The sequence below is a fragment of the Stegastes partitus genome, unplaced genomic scaffold (assembly GCF_000690725.1).
Source record: "Stegastes partitus isolate 25-593 unplaced genomic scaffold, Stegastes_partitus-1.0.2 Scaffold657, whole genome shotgun sequence".
NCBI lineage: Eukaryota > Metazoa > Chordata > Actinopteri > Pomacentridae > Stegastes > Stegastes partitus.
In genome coordinates, this window is record NW_007578388.1 from 163,796 (window position 1) to 182,423 (window position 18,628).

Genomic DNA, 18,628 nt, shown 5'->3' on the forward strand with positions numbered 1-18,628 from the left:
CTTGTCCAATACTGCAGATTCTGAATCAATGGCAAGATGAGAAATAACAGTGAAAACTTCAGGCTTTTATCTTTAATGGGATTCTGTTGTTCAGCCTCAAATTTCAACCTGAGAAAACCATGTGCTGAAAGTAAGTCAACGGGCATTCAATAAAAAATAATATAAAAAAAAGCTTAGCTCGGATTGAAAATTTCACAAAAATCTTCATACATATCCATTATGTTATGATAAAGAAAATTTCAGGCAAATCAAAGGTGGTGGAGCAGAAACTGTTTTAAAAATGTGATGATCTGAGATAGAATGACGGAGAATAAATGAAAGTATTCTGTGAATAAGTTGTCCAGTCGTCCTGCTGTTCAGAACTGACAGCTGATCATGCCTCAGACATCCTCAAACAGAATCCTTTACCACCTGAACACATTCATCTCTTTGTTCCCTATTCTCCTCCTCTTCCTCTAAGATTACCCACTTCACTGTGTAGAACAAATGGCATGTATTGCAGAAAGCTGGAGCTGGGGGTTCAAATGTGGACACGCTTGATCTCTCTTTGCTGGAAAACCAACATTTTTAGTCACTACATGCGCATGAAGCCTCTCAGATGCTTTAATAGTTGAGGTTTAATCACATCCTTAATGACAGTGATCTAGCTGACACCCTGAGTTAGTGTTTAAAACCTTCAACGGGAGGCAGACGGACTCTTCAGGCGCCACATGTGTGTTCAGACACCAAAGCCACGTCATGCCGTGTGTCTGTGGACTGAAGTGAACCACACCGGAGGGGACCGCTGCCATCGGTCACGGCCCACACAGGGGGCACTAATGTGGGCAGCAGCGACAGAACACAACCCTCCTTCCTCGCTCTGCAGGACCTCTGCAGCCGGCCACGTGTGCCACCGATACCTGCTATACTGCCTTTTCCTGCTGAGCACCATCAGCACCGACTCACCGAACCGAGCGTCTTCAAACCAGACGCTCGTGCAACTTTTAAAGTTACGAGTGTTTCATTCGTGCAAAGTTTTAAAATCATATTGTTAATATTCCAGAGTTCCAGGTCCTTGAAGTCCATAGAGGAGGGTCCACATTTATCACTGTAATGGACTTTTTCCATCATTTTGAGCCTCAGAACTTCATCAGTCCAGCAGATAGACACATGACATTTAGGAGGAAGAACACATCTGAATTCTGGTAGAAACTGACACCAGATCAGTTCCACATCCATCCTGGTGACACAGTCTGAAGATAAAATGTGGTTTTAGAAATAGTTTCCCTTCAGAGTGAATCCTGTCTACAGATGGTCCTGCTGTGTTCTGGAGGTAAAGTGGTCCTGTCATTGTCTAGAACTTGCTCTGGGCAAAGTGCATTCTGGGTAATCTTTCTAGGCTCATATCAGCATGTGTGATGGTGGTTGGTCAGAACAAGTTCTAGACAACAGAAGGACCATTTTAGCTGATTGATTAAACAAAACTGCTCCACTCAGTTTGGTTGACAGCACATTAAAGTTACAGACCTGGGATGCTACTAAATGTGTTAATTTTCCATACAGAACCAACATTTTGCCATTTGTCTTGTCCAGCGTGGCCAAAATGTGCAGTAGAACTAGTAAGGATGCAGGTCTTACTGTCAGGCATGATGTGATGCATGGCTACAGACAGGAAGAAGATGGAGTCGCTGTAATAAGCTCCAGATCCGGCGCTGAAATGCTTCTGCATGGCCTCCACGATGGGGAAGAGCTTCTGGGTGAGAACCACCACGTCATGGAACAACACCTGCAAGGAGAGTCAGAGTCATGTCAGTACGAGAACCTTAAAAATGCAGAAAAGCTGGAAAGATATCAGTCTGTTGGATGACTGGTAGGAATCAGCCCAGATTACTGAAAGAGGATTTAAAAAACAATACAGTAAGCACCTGTTATCATTAAAGCATTCCTGCAGAGGGAAATATAAATAAATTGGTTTATTCTGTGTTTTAACATCAGTGAGTGTCTGAGGCTTCAGATTAAACCTGGACCATGTGGCCGCTGTGTTATAAACTGAACCAAATGTGCTTCAGTGGACAAACAGCGTTTAATGATTCCTGCAGGATTAGGGTAAGCTGCAGTTCATTTGTTTTAATCAGCACTTTGTGGACTGCTGTTGGTAATGTGATGTGATGGCACATAAATCACTGTGGAGGGCAGAACAGGTGATAACGCTCACACACTGGGACTCAGCTAGATGCTTTTAAAAGCCATTAATTCATTGTATTTCCAACCTCATTCATAATACTGGCGTTGCATCACGATGCTAACATCAAACCATGTGTTTCACGGAAAAGAACAAGTTCTGAAACTCCACAGCTGCTCTGATTTCTGCGTTTCTCTCTGCAAGATACGACTAAAAACCAAAATCCAGGTGCTCTCTGTGTTTAACTGCCACTATAAGTATAAAGAGAGAAAACTGAGAACCGGACCGTTGTGGTGAAGAGAGAGCTGAGCAAGGCAGCAAAGCTCTCGATTTACCAGTCAATCTACGTCCCAACTCTCACCTATGGTCATGAGATCTGGGTAATGACCGAAAGAACAAGATCGCGGATACAAGCGGCCGAAATGAGTTTCCTCCGCAGGGTGGCTGGGCGCTCCCTTAGAGATAGGGTGAGGACCTCGGTCACGTGGGAGGAGCTCGGAGTAGAGCCGCTGCTCCTCCACGTTGAAAGGAGCCAGCTTAGGTGGCTCGGGCATCTGTTTCGGATGCCTCCTGGACGCCTCCCTGGGGAGGTGTTCCGGGCGCGTCCCACCGGGAAGAGGCCTCGGGGAAGACCCAGGACACGTTGGAGAGATTATGTCTCTCAACTGGCCTGGGAACGCCTTGGGGTCCCCCCAGAAGAGCTGGAGGAGGTGTGTACAGATTGGGAAGTCTGGGAAGTCTGGGCGGCTCTGCTAAGGCTGCTGCCTCCGCGACCCGACTCCGGATAAGCGGGAGAAGATGGATGGATGGATGGAAAACTGAGAACTTAAAGACTTAACACTTGCAGGCAGAATAAGAGCGACAGTAACAATTTTGATGAGGCATCTTGAATAAAACCGACAGAAATAATGCATAAATCAAATCTAAAGTTTAGCAGCAACGTGACCATGACAGAGACTCTGAGGAGGTTCATGACCTCCAACCAGAACTCATGAGTTAAACTAAGCCAGAAACAAGGACAGCATTTTCATATCTCAGTAACATTTGCAGCTCATGATTAATTATACTGTACTTATTAGGAATATTTTGAAATTTACAACACCTGCATGACAGCGGATGTAAACAAAGGATCAGACTGAAGTTAGGGCTGATACAGATCTGGATATCAACCCTGGTCCTGATCCCGGAGATGGGATTCAGACGTCGCTAAGTAGCGGGTTTGTTGAGCATCAAGTCAGAGTTTTCACTGTCTCTGTTTAAGCTGTTAGATCACCGTGGTAACTGATGCTGCACAGCTAGATCACCGTGGTAACTGATGCTGCACAGCTAGATCACCGTGGTAACTGATGCTGCACAGCTAGATCACCATGGTAGCTGATGCTGCACAGTTAACCTGAAAACCTGGTAACAAACCAGTTGATAACCACTGTCGGATACCTGTTATCTCTGATTTTAAAGTTTTGTCGAGCTGACTAACATAAGAAAGCCTGGATATGTTGAACTTGTTTCACACTGTACTCCTCCAAAACAGGATTTTATACAGAGAATTGTGGCACAATGCTGCTCAACTCCTGTTTAGTCATTAGCAGCAGAGGTCAAGCTGCTCAGGCTGCAGTTTTGTAAAAAGGCTGGTCAGTCGTAATGAGCATCTCCTCTGGGCAGCGTGACTCTGCAGGCCCGTCGCTGAAAATGTCAAGTGGGTCATCGAGTCTGCTGCTGTTGAGACGTCACAGCAGCTGAAGTTGTTGCATAACTGTTGTCCTATCCTCATGTTTCCCAACAGTAAATAATTAAAAGCCCTCCAGATGCGCAGACAGCATGTTCTGCAGAACGACTCCGTCCTAGAGGAGGAACTGTCCCGGCTGAAGAACAGCGGCTGCACTTGTGTCGCCAGAACATAGTTTCATGATTCATGATCTCAAACCACCGTGTTAAAAAGCAATGGAGTGGAAAGATACCATGAGACGGAGGAAAACAGCCTGCAGGTTCAGTCCAGGCACTCAGAGGTCCCACCTGACTTGCTCAGAACCAGCTGGTTCTTTATCTACAGAAACTTTACGTAATGAAGCAACTAACAGTTACAAGTGTTGTATTCATGCAAAGTTCTACCTTCAGACTGTGAATATTCCAGAGTTCCAGACCCTTGAAGTCCACAGAGGAGGGTCCAGATTTATCACTTTAATGGACTTTTTCCATCATTTCTGAGCCTCAGAACTTCATCAGTACAGCAGATAGACACATGACATTTAGGAGGAAGAACACATCTGAGTTCTGGTAGAAACTGACACCACATCAGTTCTACATCCATCCAGGAGTCACAGTCTGAAGATAAAATGTGGTTTTAGAAATAATCTCTCCTCAGAGTGAATCCTGTCTATAGATGGTCCTGGTAGGTTCTGGAGGTAAAATGGTCCATACATTGTCTAGAACTTGGTCTGACCAACCACCATCACACATGCTGATATGAGTCTGGAAAGTTTACCCACAATGCACTTTTTAAACTTTCCTCCAGCCCCATATCATGATACAACCATCGCCGTGCTTCATTGTCAGGACTATGCATCCACTGTGGTGGTCCTGGTCAGAGGAGACACAGAACCACCACAAGAAAACACAGAAAACCACCCACAGACTAAATACCCTGGATGTGTTTATGTTTTTCTGATCATTCACCAGAGAAAACTTTACAAAGTGCATTCTGGATAAACTTTCCAGGCTCATATCAGCATGTGTGATGGTGGTTGGTCAGAACAAGTTCTAGGCAATGGAAGGACCGTTTTACCTCCATGCTATTAATATTTCAGAGATCCTCCAAAGAATCCCAGATCATATTATCTGATGTGTCGTTCCACGCTGGGTTTAATCAGCTTGTATCGAAATATCTTACTAAATTTAAACTTCTTGCATTCAGTCAATCAGCAGCTTTTCTCTCTGGTTGTTTATTAGCTGTTTGAGTTTCTCATATATATCTAATAGTCGCTGCTGAAATTGATCTTTATGCTTTAAATATGACTGGTGTGTTTTGTTTCTTAAAGCCAGGTGTTTTATAGTTTTATGCTTCTGAACTTTTCCGGTATTTTTCATGAACTGGATCCAGTTTAACCTGCAGGTTCAGAAAGATGCCAAACTGAACAAAGCTGGAACCGATCGGAGCAGGAACAGAATCAGACACCAGAGAGATGGAACCGGATGTTTTAAAGGATTCCTGAGAGAAACTGGCTGAGGAGGAGAATTTAGAAAGTCATCCGTAAACAGGGCAGCAGAGAGGAAACGTAATCCCTGTTTCTGGCAGAAAGAACTCCATGTAGGAGGGATTTCCCCATCAGAGGTCCGTTTGATGAACCGATGCTGCCCTCGTGTGTTTAAAACAGCAACTACAGTCAACACGATGCTTCCTAGAAAGCATTTCTGAGATCATTTAACAGCGTCTGACACCAAAACATTCACTTACTTTACTCACTGATCCACCGAGGTGAGAAAAGAAAAAGGAGTTTCTCTCACAAGCTCTATTTTTACATGTTTTCAGCACTTTTAAAAGCAACATTATGAAGGCAAAATACCTGTATGTCACAAATATGTGGTTGTTCTAAGCCAGGGGTGTCCAATCCTGGTCCTCATGAGCCCCTATCCTGCATGTTTTAGATCAGGGGTGTCGACATCCGGTCTTCGAGGGCAGCAATCCTGCATGTTTTAGATGGTTCCCTCTTCCAACACACCTGATTCACATGATCAGGATCGTTATCAGGCTTCTGCAGAGCTTGATGATGAGCTGATCATTTGAATCAGGTGTGTTGGAAAAGGGAAACATCTAAAACATGCTGGATAGGGGCTCTCAAGGACCAGGATTGGGCACCCTGTTCTAAGCAAACTCCAGGTTTTACTAAGTTCCCAGCTCTTAACTTTAAATCTGTTGGCTGTACATTAAATAAAAGGCTTGTTCTTTCTCATCATTTATATTCAAATCTACCTCAAAAATAAAAACTACAGCACATCTCTCAGACTATTAAAAGGTGGTTTCTGTAATTATTGAAGTCATGAGAATTGTGTGCCTTAAAAATCGGATCACAGCGTTTCTTATAAGTTCAGTTTTGTCTGTTCTTTCTGTGCACATCTTATTTTATTTCTTTTCCTCTGCTTATAAATGAATTAACCTGGATCAGTCTGTCATGTCAGGTGGTTGTGGTTCTGCATCATTTTACATTCTGCACAGTTACAAGCTGCTTCCACGATGTCCTGATTAGAAAATTTAACACCATATGACTTTGTTTTTGGTTTTTTTTGCTGAATACTTCCATACAGATTCTAGAAATAAACACTGAAGAAAGAAAGTGATTCATTTGCAAGAAGGAACGTCTACAAAAGCCGTTTTAATCCTGATGCCGAGCTTGTTTTGTCTTGTTACGTTTAACATGCAGCATCTTGTAGCTCTGCTCATCCAGAACCAACATCTAGAACCTGTGAACTCCAGGTTCTGGTTCCTACCAATGACACACATCAACATTTAGTCTAAACATGTGAAACCTGGAACCTCGTCTGGTCCAACTTCACCACATCAGGTTCTACTGATGTTAGAACCTCAACAGTTGGTGAAATGTGACCAAAGACTGGATTCTAATAGAAACATGGATCCATCCATAGATAGACACTGACAGGAACTTTGGAGGTTTTCAACAAGGTCCAGTAACTAAAAATCTGTCCTCTGCTGGATCCATTCAGTGGTTCTGATCTGATGGAAACTGCTCAGTCTGTGTCACCACATCTCATGTCTGTTGGAGTTTTACTTCTGGAGATACTGAACCATGAAACCTGCTTCACGTGTAGAAAATTTCCAGATCTGAAAACATCTAAATTCTCAAATTTCAGCCAAAAATATTTAACAGAAGATAGTTTTGGGTTCCAAATAACAAATTGTCAAACTCTGAACAGAATCTGAGACGATGCAGCAACACGACACCGACTGATCCGGTTTACTCAACTCGATCTACAAGCAGATTTCTGAAGCGAGGAAACAGAACATGCAGGAAAAAATCAAACAAATAAACTGACATTTTTCAGACATGAAAACCTCTAAATTTTGCCAAAGTGTTTTATAGAACTTAGCTTTGGATCCCAGTGAACAGATTCTTAAAGACTGAACAGAATCTAAACCAGTACAGCAGCAAAACTCCTGAATTCTGACTGAATTAATACGAACTAGCGTGACTGAATACAAACCAGACAAGGTGTTTAATTGCAGAAATCTATTTACTGCTCAGAGGCGTTGGTATAATAAATGCTAAATAATTTGATATTCTGTGAGAAACACAAACTCTCCTGCTGGTGAAACACAAGACAGACGCAGCAATAAACCCAAACGCGAACATTCTCATAATGCTGTCAATAGATTATATTTTCATATGACTAACAAACATTCAGAAAAGATTTGAAAAAAGAGGATTTAAAAGGAACTGAGATCTTTAAAAAACTCAGATTCAGAACAAAAGTGACGGAGCGTTGTGTTTCTGTGAAAGGAATCAGTTTATGGAACAATCTGGACAAAGAAGCCAAAGAATCAAAATCAATGTTTACATTTAAAAGGACAATTAAAGCCAATATGCTGAGGAGAAATGTTCATTATGTCTGATTGTAAAGACAGTAAACAATCATGTCCTATTAAAGCAAATATACATAAAGTAAAATGTGACTGTCAGCTTTGAAGGACGGCTATTTCATGTTATTATTATTGTTTTTGTTGTGAATAATTTGGTGTTTATGGTGTTGTTGTTGTTGATGCTTTTTGTAATTTAAGCTTCTTGTAAATTTATTTCTTTGGTTAAAGGAGGCAGATAACAGTAGATTATCCTTCTTTCTGCTTCCTTTCATTCAGGAGTCAGGAATGTTTGTGTTTAATTGCTTTGTTTTAATTCAGTGAATGAAATAAAAAATATAATAAATAAATAAAAATTCATTATCAAGTTACCTCATAATGATAACCAGCAGAACTTCTTCCTGTTCTATTCCAGCCTTATTCAGGCTATTTATTTTATTTCAGTAACGTATTGGACTTCTATCTTGTCACTTTTCAGACACTGCATTTCTTTTCTTATGTTATTTATCTGCACAGTGATTTCCTTCAGGATTAATAAACTCTCATCAGATGTGAGTCTCTGCTGTTGTTTCACTGTGCAGATATTAATATTGACACTAATTTCCTTTGGAGCTCGGTGTTATCTCAGATCAGTGACTACCGAACCGGTGCCGACCCGTTCCCAGACGTCCTACCTCGTGTTTAAAGGAGGCGCCGAGCAGCAGCTCCTGCAGCATCGTCTCTCCCAGCTCCCGGCTCGCCTGGTCGCTCACGAAGTGCAGCACCAGCACCTCCCCGTCCAGGAAGCGTCCGTGCGCCGCCATCGACAGCATGGCCACCCGGAACTTGTCCTGCAGGCTGCGGCTCTTGTCCACTTTGGTGAACATCATGAGAGCGTGGTACCGCCGGTCGCCGGCCTCCTGCTCCTCGGACGCGGCCGGGTCGGACAGCCGGGTGTCCACGGTGAGGTCGGCGTCGTTCCTGTTGGCGTTGTGGCTCGCCTGAGTCTGCTTGATCCGCTTGGTGGTGCTGGAGAAGTTCTGCCGCTCCGAGCCGAAGTAGTAAAACGCCACGACGGCGAGCGCAGCAGCCAGCAGCAGGACGAACTGATAGGACCTGAAGGTGCCGATCCGACCCATGGTTCTGACCAGCAGCCTGAAGAAGCCCATAGCGGCCCGCTGCTGTCATGAGAACGGAGGCGTGAAAAGGAAAACGTCCACCATGTCGGGTCGGTCAGTGTTCGGGAGCCGCAGAATCAATCCTGCAAGAGAAGAAATGTTTTAGGTCCAGACGTGATGCACAGAAACATAGTTCCACATAAAACCAAATAACCACGACAAGGTTCCTCCAGAACCTCCTCAGAACATCTGGTTCTGTATCTGCAGTACCTCTATCTAATGACCAGAGTTCTACCTTCAGACTGTGAATATTCCAGAGTTCCAGGTCCTTGAAGTCCATAGAGGAGGGTCCAGATTTATCACTTTAATGGACTTTTTCCATCATTTCTGAGCTTCAGAACTTCATCAGTGCAGCAGATAGACACATGACATTTAGGAGGAAGAATACATCTGAGTTCTGGTAGAAACTGACACCAGATCAGTTCTACATCCATCCAGGTGTCACAGTCTGAACACTGGATCTGGTTTCTCTTCATTTCCTTTGTAAGCAGCTGGTAGCATCAGTATTATGGGATGTCTTATAGTTTCACATCACGAAGAGACAAAACTGTCCCAAGGACTCGTAAAATGACCAAAATGTGAAACTAAAGGGCAAAACGAGATACAAAACTGTAAAAGTGACACAAATTAACCAAAACCACAAACAAAATCACCACAATGACAAAAAACAACGTCCCAAAGAAACTGAACAATGGAAATTTGAGGCAAAATGACAAAGATGAGCAAAAACAAAAAACGAGACACATGATGACCAGCTCAGTTTTACATCCACTTCAGGTGTCACCATCTACACTAAATCTGCTCTTTGTATTTTTTTTCCATAATCAACTTTGAGCATCATATTATGGGATGTATCAATACTCACAGAAACATTAACTGACTGGATGTGTTTCTGTTTTCTGATAATTCGTCGAAGAAAAATTTTAAAAGTGCATCTTAGGCTGGTTCTGTGTCTCCTCTGACCAGGACCACCACAGTGAAGTCCTGATGGTGAAGCACGGAGGTGGCAGCATCATGATATGGGGGAAACTTTGAAAAGTGCATTCTGGGTAAACTTTCTTATCAGCATGTGTGATGGTGGTTGGTCAGAACAAGTTCTAGACAACGGAAGGACTGTTTTACCTCCAGAACCTACCAGGACAATCTGTAGACAGGATTCACTCTGAGGAGAAACTATTTTCTAAAATAAACTTTTGCAGCATCTTTTGTAAAACTGTGACACCAAATGGTTTTGGTTGGACACAGTTTGAAACCTTAAAGCTAGAGAATAATCTCAGGTGTTTTTCATTGGCTTCAAAATGAACATGATGTGTTTATCATTTGTTGAGCTTTTTACTGACTTATTGTTTCATTAGTACAGCTGGACATCCTCACAGGGATGACAGGTCTGTTCAGTGACACTGAGGCTGATTTAGCTCCAGGTCTTTCTGAATATTTCTGCAGCTTTTTGAAGGTTCTTTGTTGAACATTTCTACAAGACCTGCAGGTAGGAACTAAGGTTCCCTGGTGAAGCTGTGAGCTGCTTCCTGAGGACAACTTCACAGATTTATTTACACCTGAAGTTGGATTCAGTGTCCTGCTCCTCCTGCCCCAGTACACCCGCCTGGATGCCTGCGGACTGGTTCCTGCCAGACCTGAGCTCCGACACACCAGCATCTCTACTCGCCTCATGTCGGCCGACAGCTGCTCCCGGGATTAATCCAGATTCTTCGCTGTTGATCCTTCATCAGCCGGTGTGAACACGCAGAGGGACCTGCAGCAGCCTGTTGACATCCAGCCGGAGTTAGCCAGCAGCCGCTCTGCGCCGCTGGATGCGCCTTCTGGAGCTCCTGGCGCAGCGCAGAACGCAGCTCGTTTAAAATCACTGCTGATGCGCAAAAAAAGGATGTTTATGTAAAAACAGAAAATCTGAATAAATAAAACGCGTTTGCAGGTTTGTGTAACACGGAGGAGAAAACCGCTTGTGGCTTGTAGCCGCAGCAGCTAGCAGAGGCTCCACCTCACCCACTCCCACTCGCTGATGCACTGCTGCCTTCACGGCCTGTCGGGAAAACGCAGCATCATGTGACCGCAGAGGAAGCTGCAGTCTCAGGACCGCACTTGTGGAACCCTGGATTGTCGAGACAGCGCCACCCGCTGAACTGGATGAATTTACCTCCAAAGTATTTGATTTATCAAGCTAAAATTGACGTCCATCCATCCATCCATCCATTTTCTATACACCGCTTAATCCTCATTAGGGTCGCGGGGGGGCTGGAGTCTATCCCAAATGACTCAGGGTGAAGGCAGGTTCACCTGGACAGGTAACCAGTCTATCACAGGGCTACACTTAGAGACAGACAACCAAGCACACTCACATTCACACCTACAGACAATTTAGAATCACCAGTTAAATTAACATGTTTCTGGACTGTGGGCGGAAGCCGGAGAACCCGGAGAGAACCCACGCTGCACGGGGAGAACATGGAGACTCCACACAGAGAGATCCTGGATGTCCTCACCGGGACGCGAACCAGTGACCTTCTGCAGCTATGAGGCAATGGTGCTAACCACTGCACCAGCAGCCCAATAGGGGAATGACTTGCAGGAAAGGGACTATAGCCCCAGTACATGGGTCACCAGCTCAACCAGTTTAGCTATCGTGGTGCCTCAAAATTAAAGTCAAATAATCACATATTATGCTTTATTTTTTTAGATAGATAGATAGATAGATAGATACTTTATTCATCTCCAAGAGAAATTTACAATTTTTAATTAGAAGATGTTCAGGCAGAAATTGTTTTAAAACGTGAACCATTTCAGATGGATTTTTATTGATTTAAACTATAATTATAACTACTTTATATTTTCTTACTGTTTATATTCACTTACTGCATTCTTTTTATCTTTATTTTTTTGCTTATTTATCTGTATTTATGGTAACTTTACTCTTTTTGCTGTAACAACAGAATTTCCCCTCAGGGATTAATAAGAATCTATTATGATATCAAATGCTTAAAATAAATGAAGACCCTAAAGCAGCATTTGAGTGTGATTGTGAGTAATTTAAATACTGAGGAGTAAAATCCTTATATATATCCACTTTACTATGGTATGTATTGAATCGAAGACTCTACAGTTTTATTAATTATGTAGATTAACCGGACTCATTTAGAACTTGATGATCCCAAAAGCATTCATGAAAACCCAACAGATTCCTGGATTTCCTGTGAGCAGACTTTGATTTTATTTTTATCAGTGCCAGCCAGTGCAGAGCTCTAATAATCGGACTCGTGTGTGGTGTTTGTGAAGCCAGTGTTTCCGAGCCTCCCCAGCGGCACTGAACGCAGCAGCGCAGCCTCGGTCGGTCCCTGCAGCAGCTTTGTGGCTCCGCTCAGAACCGTCCGTTTGTCCGCCGCCAACACCGAATATCTCCGTCTGTCCGCCGGGAACATGCCCGCTTTTCTACCCGCCTGATGCTTCTGTCGCCGTGAACGTTACACACTTCGCCTTTTTTGTTTTGTTTTGTTGTAAGCCGGAGCTAGCGCGAAGCTAAGCTAGCTCGAATCGCGAAAATGAACTCCAACACGCACGTCATCCAGGTGACCAACGTCTCCCCGAGCACGACGTCCGAGCAGATGAGGACCCTGTTCGGCTTCCTGGGGAACATAGAGGAGCTCAAACTGTTCCCACCGGAGTGAGTATCCCGGGTTTTCTCTGGGTTTTTACCGTCCAGTTCACGCCGGGTTCGAGCTGCGGCCTTGCGGCGTCGAGCAGGCCGCGCCGCACGGCATGCTAACGATGCTAGCGTTGCTAAATGCCCGCGTCTTTAGAGAAAGCAGGAGCAGCAGCAGCAGCTACAGAGAGCGCAAAGTGCCACAATTCGCCGCAGTTTGCACCAAATCGAAAGGCCGCTTTTATACTGTGTTAAATGCAGTTAAAATGCGCTTTTTATGGCAGTAAAGTTCGCAAAATGTCGCTTTTCTAGTGTCTAAAGCAGGAAGAGTTGCTGCTTTTTATGGCATTTTAGCTAGAACTGATGTTTACATGGTAAAACTGGCATATTGCTTGTTTTTTTCCCTGCATATTACTGCTGTTTACACGGTCTCAAGTGTAAAAATTACTGTTTTTATGGCGCATTAGTCATAGCATTGCTTTTAACTGGCTAAATGCTACAAAATGCAAAATGTTTTTTTTTTTATTATTGTTGTCTGAAGTGGTGATAGCTGCTGTTTACAGCGTTGTAATTGGATAAATTGATGCATGTTGCAGCACTGTAAATACAATTTCACATTTCATGGTGTGTATGGTGAGCATAATACCATTTTCCACATGTCAAAGGCTAGCATGGTGCTGTTTACACCATTTAATTGCATTTTATTGTTAGTGTTTGACGGTCCTCCAGCTACAGATCCGCTTTTTGTGTCATCAAAAGCTGTCAGGATGCTGTAAAAGTTGGCTTAATGGCACTTTGTATACTGTTTAAAGCTAAAAAGGTGCTGCTGTATAAGAAGCTGAAGCCATAATAATGTTCATTAACTGTGGGGGGAAATGCCTTTAAAAATGGCAGAGCTCATGGAGTTATTAGTTATGTAAAAAACAGATAGAACCGTCTCCCAGCAGCAGTAAATCATGGCACTTTCTGCTTTCCATACATGTGAACACCCTTCAGCCTTAATGATTTATTCTTAATTAGAAACCAGGATGTCACTCGTTCTGAAACAGTCGAGTAATCGATAAAAATGCCATGTGATTGTAGTTTGTTTGAGGCAATAATTCATCTGTTTATTGTTAATTACATGTGCACTACCCCTACAGTACAGGGATTGTCAGAAAATAACGTAAAGAAACAGTTTTTTCAATGATTCAGTTAAAAAAAACAAAACACAATATTTACTTTCTAGTGCTATAAAAAGAGAACAGGCGGAAGTTAGGAACTCAAAAAAAGCTAAACAATCACCAGAATTGTTCATAGTCATAAGTGTGTTTAATTGTTTCATACGTTCATTATTTCTGGACTATTGGTCATCCAAACAAGCTGTTTAATCAGCGTTTCTGTGGCTCTTTTACACAAGATTAGAGATTTTAAAGGTATTTAATTCATGAGACAGATGGACAGAGAAACACCCGCAGTGTCTAACTCGCAGGAATACACGTATTTGTATATTTATTTCGGTCCTCGACCTTCATCGGACAAACGTTTGGTTCGACAACGTTGCTTTAATCTCTCCGTGTTTCTGCACAGAGCCGGGCGAGAGCTTTTCTAGTTTATAGCACATTTAATTCTAATAATTGGAAACAACAACTTTCCATTGGATGTCACAGATCCCACATGCAGAACTCACTTTTCAGTATTTTCTCATTGGCTGTAGTGGGAAATAATTGTTTTCTGCTTTCTTGTATTCTCTTCTATTGAGTTACACCTGGCTGCTGTACAGGTAGGAAACATCAAGCTGCAGCAACTGTTCAATCAAAATCCCAAAGTTTGTGGGCCACAATTCTAACCCACTGAGGGTGAAACAAAGATAATGATCAGTGATTTAACTTTGATTCCCAACAAATTGTAGTAATGTTACGATATGGTACATATAGTGGAAATTGTTTGGCTTTTGATGCAGGAAGTAGGACAGGCCACTGGGCTTATTATCTGTTAACGTCTGTTGTGAAGAAGGCATGTTGGTTCTCCTGCTTTGTATTCTTTGCACAACTTATCTGTATTTTCTTTCAGTGACTCTCCCTTGCCTGTGACTTCACGTGTCTGTTTTGTAAAATTCCTTGAGTCTGAGTCGGTGGGAGTTTCTCAGCACCTGACCAACACCGTCTTCGTGGACCGAGCCCTGATCGTGGTTCCTTTCGCCGAAGGTGGGTCTCTCTTCCGTTCTGCTCCACCTCACATGGCTTTCTCTGAACAATGTGTATTTGATAGACTTGAAACACTATCTGAGCCATTGTGAGTTTGTTCTTTTGTTTTGTTTCTGACCCAGAAAAGTTAGCTAAGCTTTTCACTGCTTGGCATTTCTAGGTATGTAAAAAAAAAACAAAAAAAAAACAGGGAAATGTACATTTGTGTCTATGTCTTACAATCTAGCTGTAAACTTCTCTCTCTGTTATTTGTGTTGTGGTTTTCATAGTGGACAAGTCATTTGCAGAGAGCCCCTTCCTTGCTGGCTGAAAGTGGTCCTCTGCTGCCATCAGGAGATTAGAAAAAATAATGGCACCAGGCTCGCCAGCCCCTTCTCTCTCTTGTTCTGCAGTAAAATATTAACTCTTTATTTTTTTTTCTCTTTCTGTTCAAGGCATCTTTTTAAAAAAAATAGTAATAATGAAGCAATTTAGCCGCACAGCTCTTTGAGGCAAACTGAGCGGGTGGGAGAGGGTGCAGGGCAATCTGACATCCGCACATGTTCGGAGGATTTTCATATTTTCAGATGAATTGTTTGTCGACTGTTAGGCATGCACCGAGCTAGGGATGCCCCGAGCACGCACAGGACAAGCCAATTAAGTACCTTAAAATCAAAGTTTGCACCATTTCTGATCCAGTTCTTATATTTTAACCTCTTGTACTGCAGTTGTGCTTCGAGAAATTATTGTTTCAGTTCATGATATTCACACTAACGGCATGAATCAGGAAAAAAAAAACAATCTCTGCTTAGAAAACGTTGTTTTATGTGGAGATAAACTTGTATCTGTGATATTAGTGTGAAAAAAAGGCTAATTCATGTGTTAATTTAGCTCCATACTGTCACAAAACATTTGTCTGAAAATTTGTATTTGTAAAATGCAGATTCACAAATTCTTTTTATTTATTTATTTATTTATGTATGTATTTGTGGTTAATAACAAGTTAGGTTAATGACACTAAGTTTGGTTAATGACACTCTTGTGTTCGACGTTCCTGCACGTGCACACAGGTGTTTTCAGTTCCTGGTTGATTTACCTGTTTGTAGTTTGGGTGGAGCTCTGATCAGCAAACCTCCAGGTGCATCTAAATCTAACGTTGCAGGAAGGAGACGTCGGTAGTTACGGTCCAGAGCACAGGAGCAATCAGCCACGTGGGTGAACTCACCTGTGTAGGTGTTTGCGGGTTTGGTTTGTTTACTTAGCGCTGAGCAAACAGAACCAAAACAGAAAATATAAGAACTGGGTCAGACGTCAGGTGTTTGTAGATTCCTGATGCTAAACGGCTCAGATTGGGACTAAAGCAGGTGTTCGGGACATTCCTACACCAACACAGCATGCAGGTAGAAGAACTAATCAGCTGTGCATGTTAGACTAGCGTGAAGGTGTGAACCGCCATCTACAGTCAGCTGCTGTTGTGGGAGTTCATTAGAGTCTGATCATGATGAGCACACAAACTCACCTTTGGCAGTTACTTCTTGCTTCATGTGCCAAAGCCTTGTATTATTTCTACTCTGTGCATTCCCAAATCCTCACTAACAACACGAGAGGTAAACGTAGTTTTAAGGCTTCTGCTTGATGTTGCAGTTTTTAAAGAAAAAATGCATTTTTTAAAACAAATAAAATTGAGCCTCTCCACACATGACTCTGACAGAGTTGAGTGAATCTCACGTTAACAGTGGTGTTTCTTTTTGTTGTTGTGTTTTACAGTTCTTTTTCCTGGTTCAGCCAGCCCTATATACCAGGCCCTGCTGAAAATACCACCAACAGTTTTGTCTTCTGCAGCCTTATCCTGTTTCTCAAGTGTCCTTTCTGTTGTGTGAATGTGTGTGTGTGTGCTCTCTCTCTCTCTCTCTCTCTCTCTCTCTCTCTTTCTTTATCCCTCTCTCTCTACCTCTCTCCCCCCTTTACAATGTAAAAATGTCAGATTTTTTAAAAATTAGCCTGTTTTCAGATTGCACAGCCATGGATCATCATCTCTCATAGGATGTTCCCTTTTGATTTTTACTGTTTGGTTCTCTTCAGCTTTGGGCAAATTTTTCGTGATTTTTATTATTATTTTTTTAAATCATGAATTTGCTGCTGGTAGCCTTGAACGCCTCGTTTCCACACAGTTCTGCGTTTGTATACGAACCAACGGAAAGTTAGCGAAGCTCCTTGTAGCCACGTTAAAACACTCGTCGGTAGATTACGGGCAGACCAAGAGTGAGTTAGCCAACAGCTGTTGGTGTTGATCGTCAAATTAGGTGTGTGCAGTTAGCAAAGAAACTGGTTTAGCTAGCTAAACTCATGCTAACATTCATATGTCGTCTAAATATTTAACTAAACTGGTTCCACATGTGGCAGGAAAACCTCCTCACTTATTTCTCTTCATGTGTTGTTGATCCTGTTTTAGTTCACGTACTTATTCCCTAAAACCCGACAGTAAAAACGAATTAGCCTCCAATTAATCAAATACCTTTCCCTGCGTTGAACACCAGGGAGCGCTGTCTGAAGATCGTGGCTATAAAGCAAAACTATGTGGAAACGAGGTGAAACTGTTTAGTTCAGATTGTCTTTGAGATTGTTTAGTGATTTTTTGTGATTAGCACTTTATCTGGTTGCCTTTTTTGTGGTGGATTGTGAAGTGAGCCACCACCAAAAGGCCAGAAAAGGTAAAAAAAAAAAAAAAAAAAACTAAGTGACTGAGCCTTTTCTGTTTTTGTATTGGTTATGGTAAGTTATGTTGAAATGTACCCTTGTGTCTACACCCAAATCATGAACTTTGTTTTCTGTATCTCAATGTTTTTGTGTGCTTTATAGCGAAGCAGCCGGCGCGAGTCGCTTGTTCATAAAACATCTAATGAAAGTTGAGAGCACATCCCACGGGACAACTGGCTGTGCTTGCTTACGTTTGGTTCATGACTTAAAAAACAAGTACAGGTGATAAAATCTTGGCAGTGTTGACCACAGTGTGTATTGTGACTTTTAAACTCATAGCTGCTAATCCTACAATCATACTTTCACAACAACAACAAAAGTCAGGGATCAAGATTTACAGACAAGACAAAAAAAAAAAAAAAGTGGATTTTTACAATTTTTTATTTCTACTACAGAGTAGTTAGTCTGAGGTGGCTTGTCTGCAAGTCTTGTCTGAGTGTTGTCGATGTTTTCTCGGAGCGTGTGCTGAAATGTGGTTGTTTTTCTCCAGGAGTCATTCCTGATGAATCTAAAGCTATGTCGCTGCTGGCTCCAGCCAATGCTGTGGCAGGAATGATGCCTGGGGGAGGCCTCCTTCCAACGCCCAATCCTCTGGCATCTGTGAGTATCGAGCTTTATTCATATTGCTTTATTTTGGCTTCCTGTCTTCTATTACTTTGTGTGTGTTTGATAAAAGTGTTGAACCTTTACAACGGGATACTGAGGAAACGGTGTCCTCTAAGTAATGACGTCTTTATGCTGATGACACCAGACTGTCCTATAGTGGACCGCTGCACTCAGTAAACATCCAGTTGGACCAAAAGCCTTTAGACATTTTGTAAAGTCTTGAGTTTTAATTAATTAAAAGTTTTTGGGAAATATGACACAATCTGCTGCGTCAACAGTATACATGCTTAACTTGAATGATCAGTTTTAGTGATACAGAAAGTTGTTAGTTACATTTTCTCAGTTTCATGGCCTCTTAGCTTTTTGTAAGTGGTTCTGATTGACTCCAGCTGCTCACTCCTCTGATCCAGTTTAAATAGAACCACTTGATCCACTCATTAGACCCAAACACTACAGTGGGAAAGTCTGAGGAGCTCAGCAAAGAGCTGGAAAAGAAAATCAGTGACTAGAACCAGTCAGAAAGTCACTTGGAGTCATTTC

General features: G+C 42.4%; 2 protein-coding genes across 4 annotated transcripts in view; one reads left to right on the forward strand and one right to left on the reverse strand.

Annotated features, from left to right (window-relative positions):
* The window catches only part of xxylt1 (xyloside xylosyltransferase 1), a 37,728-nt gene extending 26,877 nt beyond the window's left edge, over positions 1 to 10,851 (reverse strand). The window contains exons 1-3 of the mRNA XM_008290152.1: positions 10,572 to 10,851; positions 8,423 to 8,988; positions 1,618 to 1,765 (exon numbers count right to left, since the gene is read on the reverse strand). Of these exons, the coding sequence (XP_008288374.1) occupies positions 1,618 to 1,765; positions 8,423 to 8,896 (622 nt within the window). The 5' untranslated portion in view covers positions 8,897 to 8,988; positions 10,572 to 10,851. The remainder of the gene's footprint in view (positions 1 to 1,617; positions 1,766 to 8,422; positions 8,989 to 10,571) is intronic.
* Positions 10,852 to 12,219: 1,368 nt separating this feature from the next.
* LOC103363396 (serine/arginine-rich splicing factor 11-like) overlaps positions 12,220 to 18,628 on the forward strand; it is a 12,401-nt gene continuing 5,992 nt past the window's right edge. For 2 of the 3 annotated variants that reach the window (XM_008290149.1, XM_008290150.1), the window contains exons 1-3: positions 12,220 to 12,581; positions 14,613 to 14,746; positions 17,973 to 18,082. In XM_008290149.1, the coding sequence (XP_008288371.1) occupies positions 12,460 to 12,581; positions 14,613 to 14,746; positions 17,973 to 18,082 (366 nt within the window). In that variant the 5' untranslated portion in view covers positions 12,220 to 12,459. Of the gene's footprint in view, positions 12,582 to 14,612; positions 14,747 to 16,648; positions 17,705 to 17,972; positions 18,083 to 18,628 lie in introns of those variants that run through there. The other variant, XM_008290151.1, reaches the window with a different exon arrangement.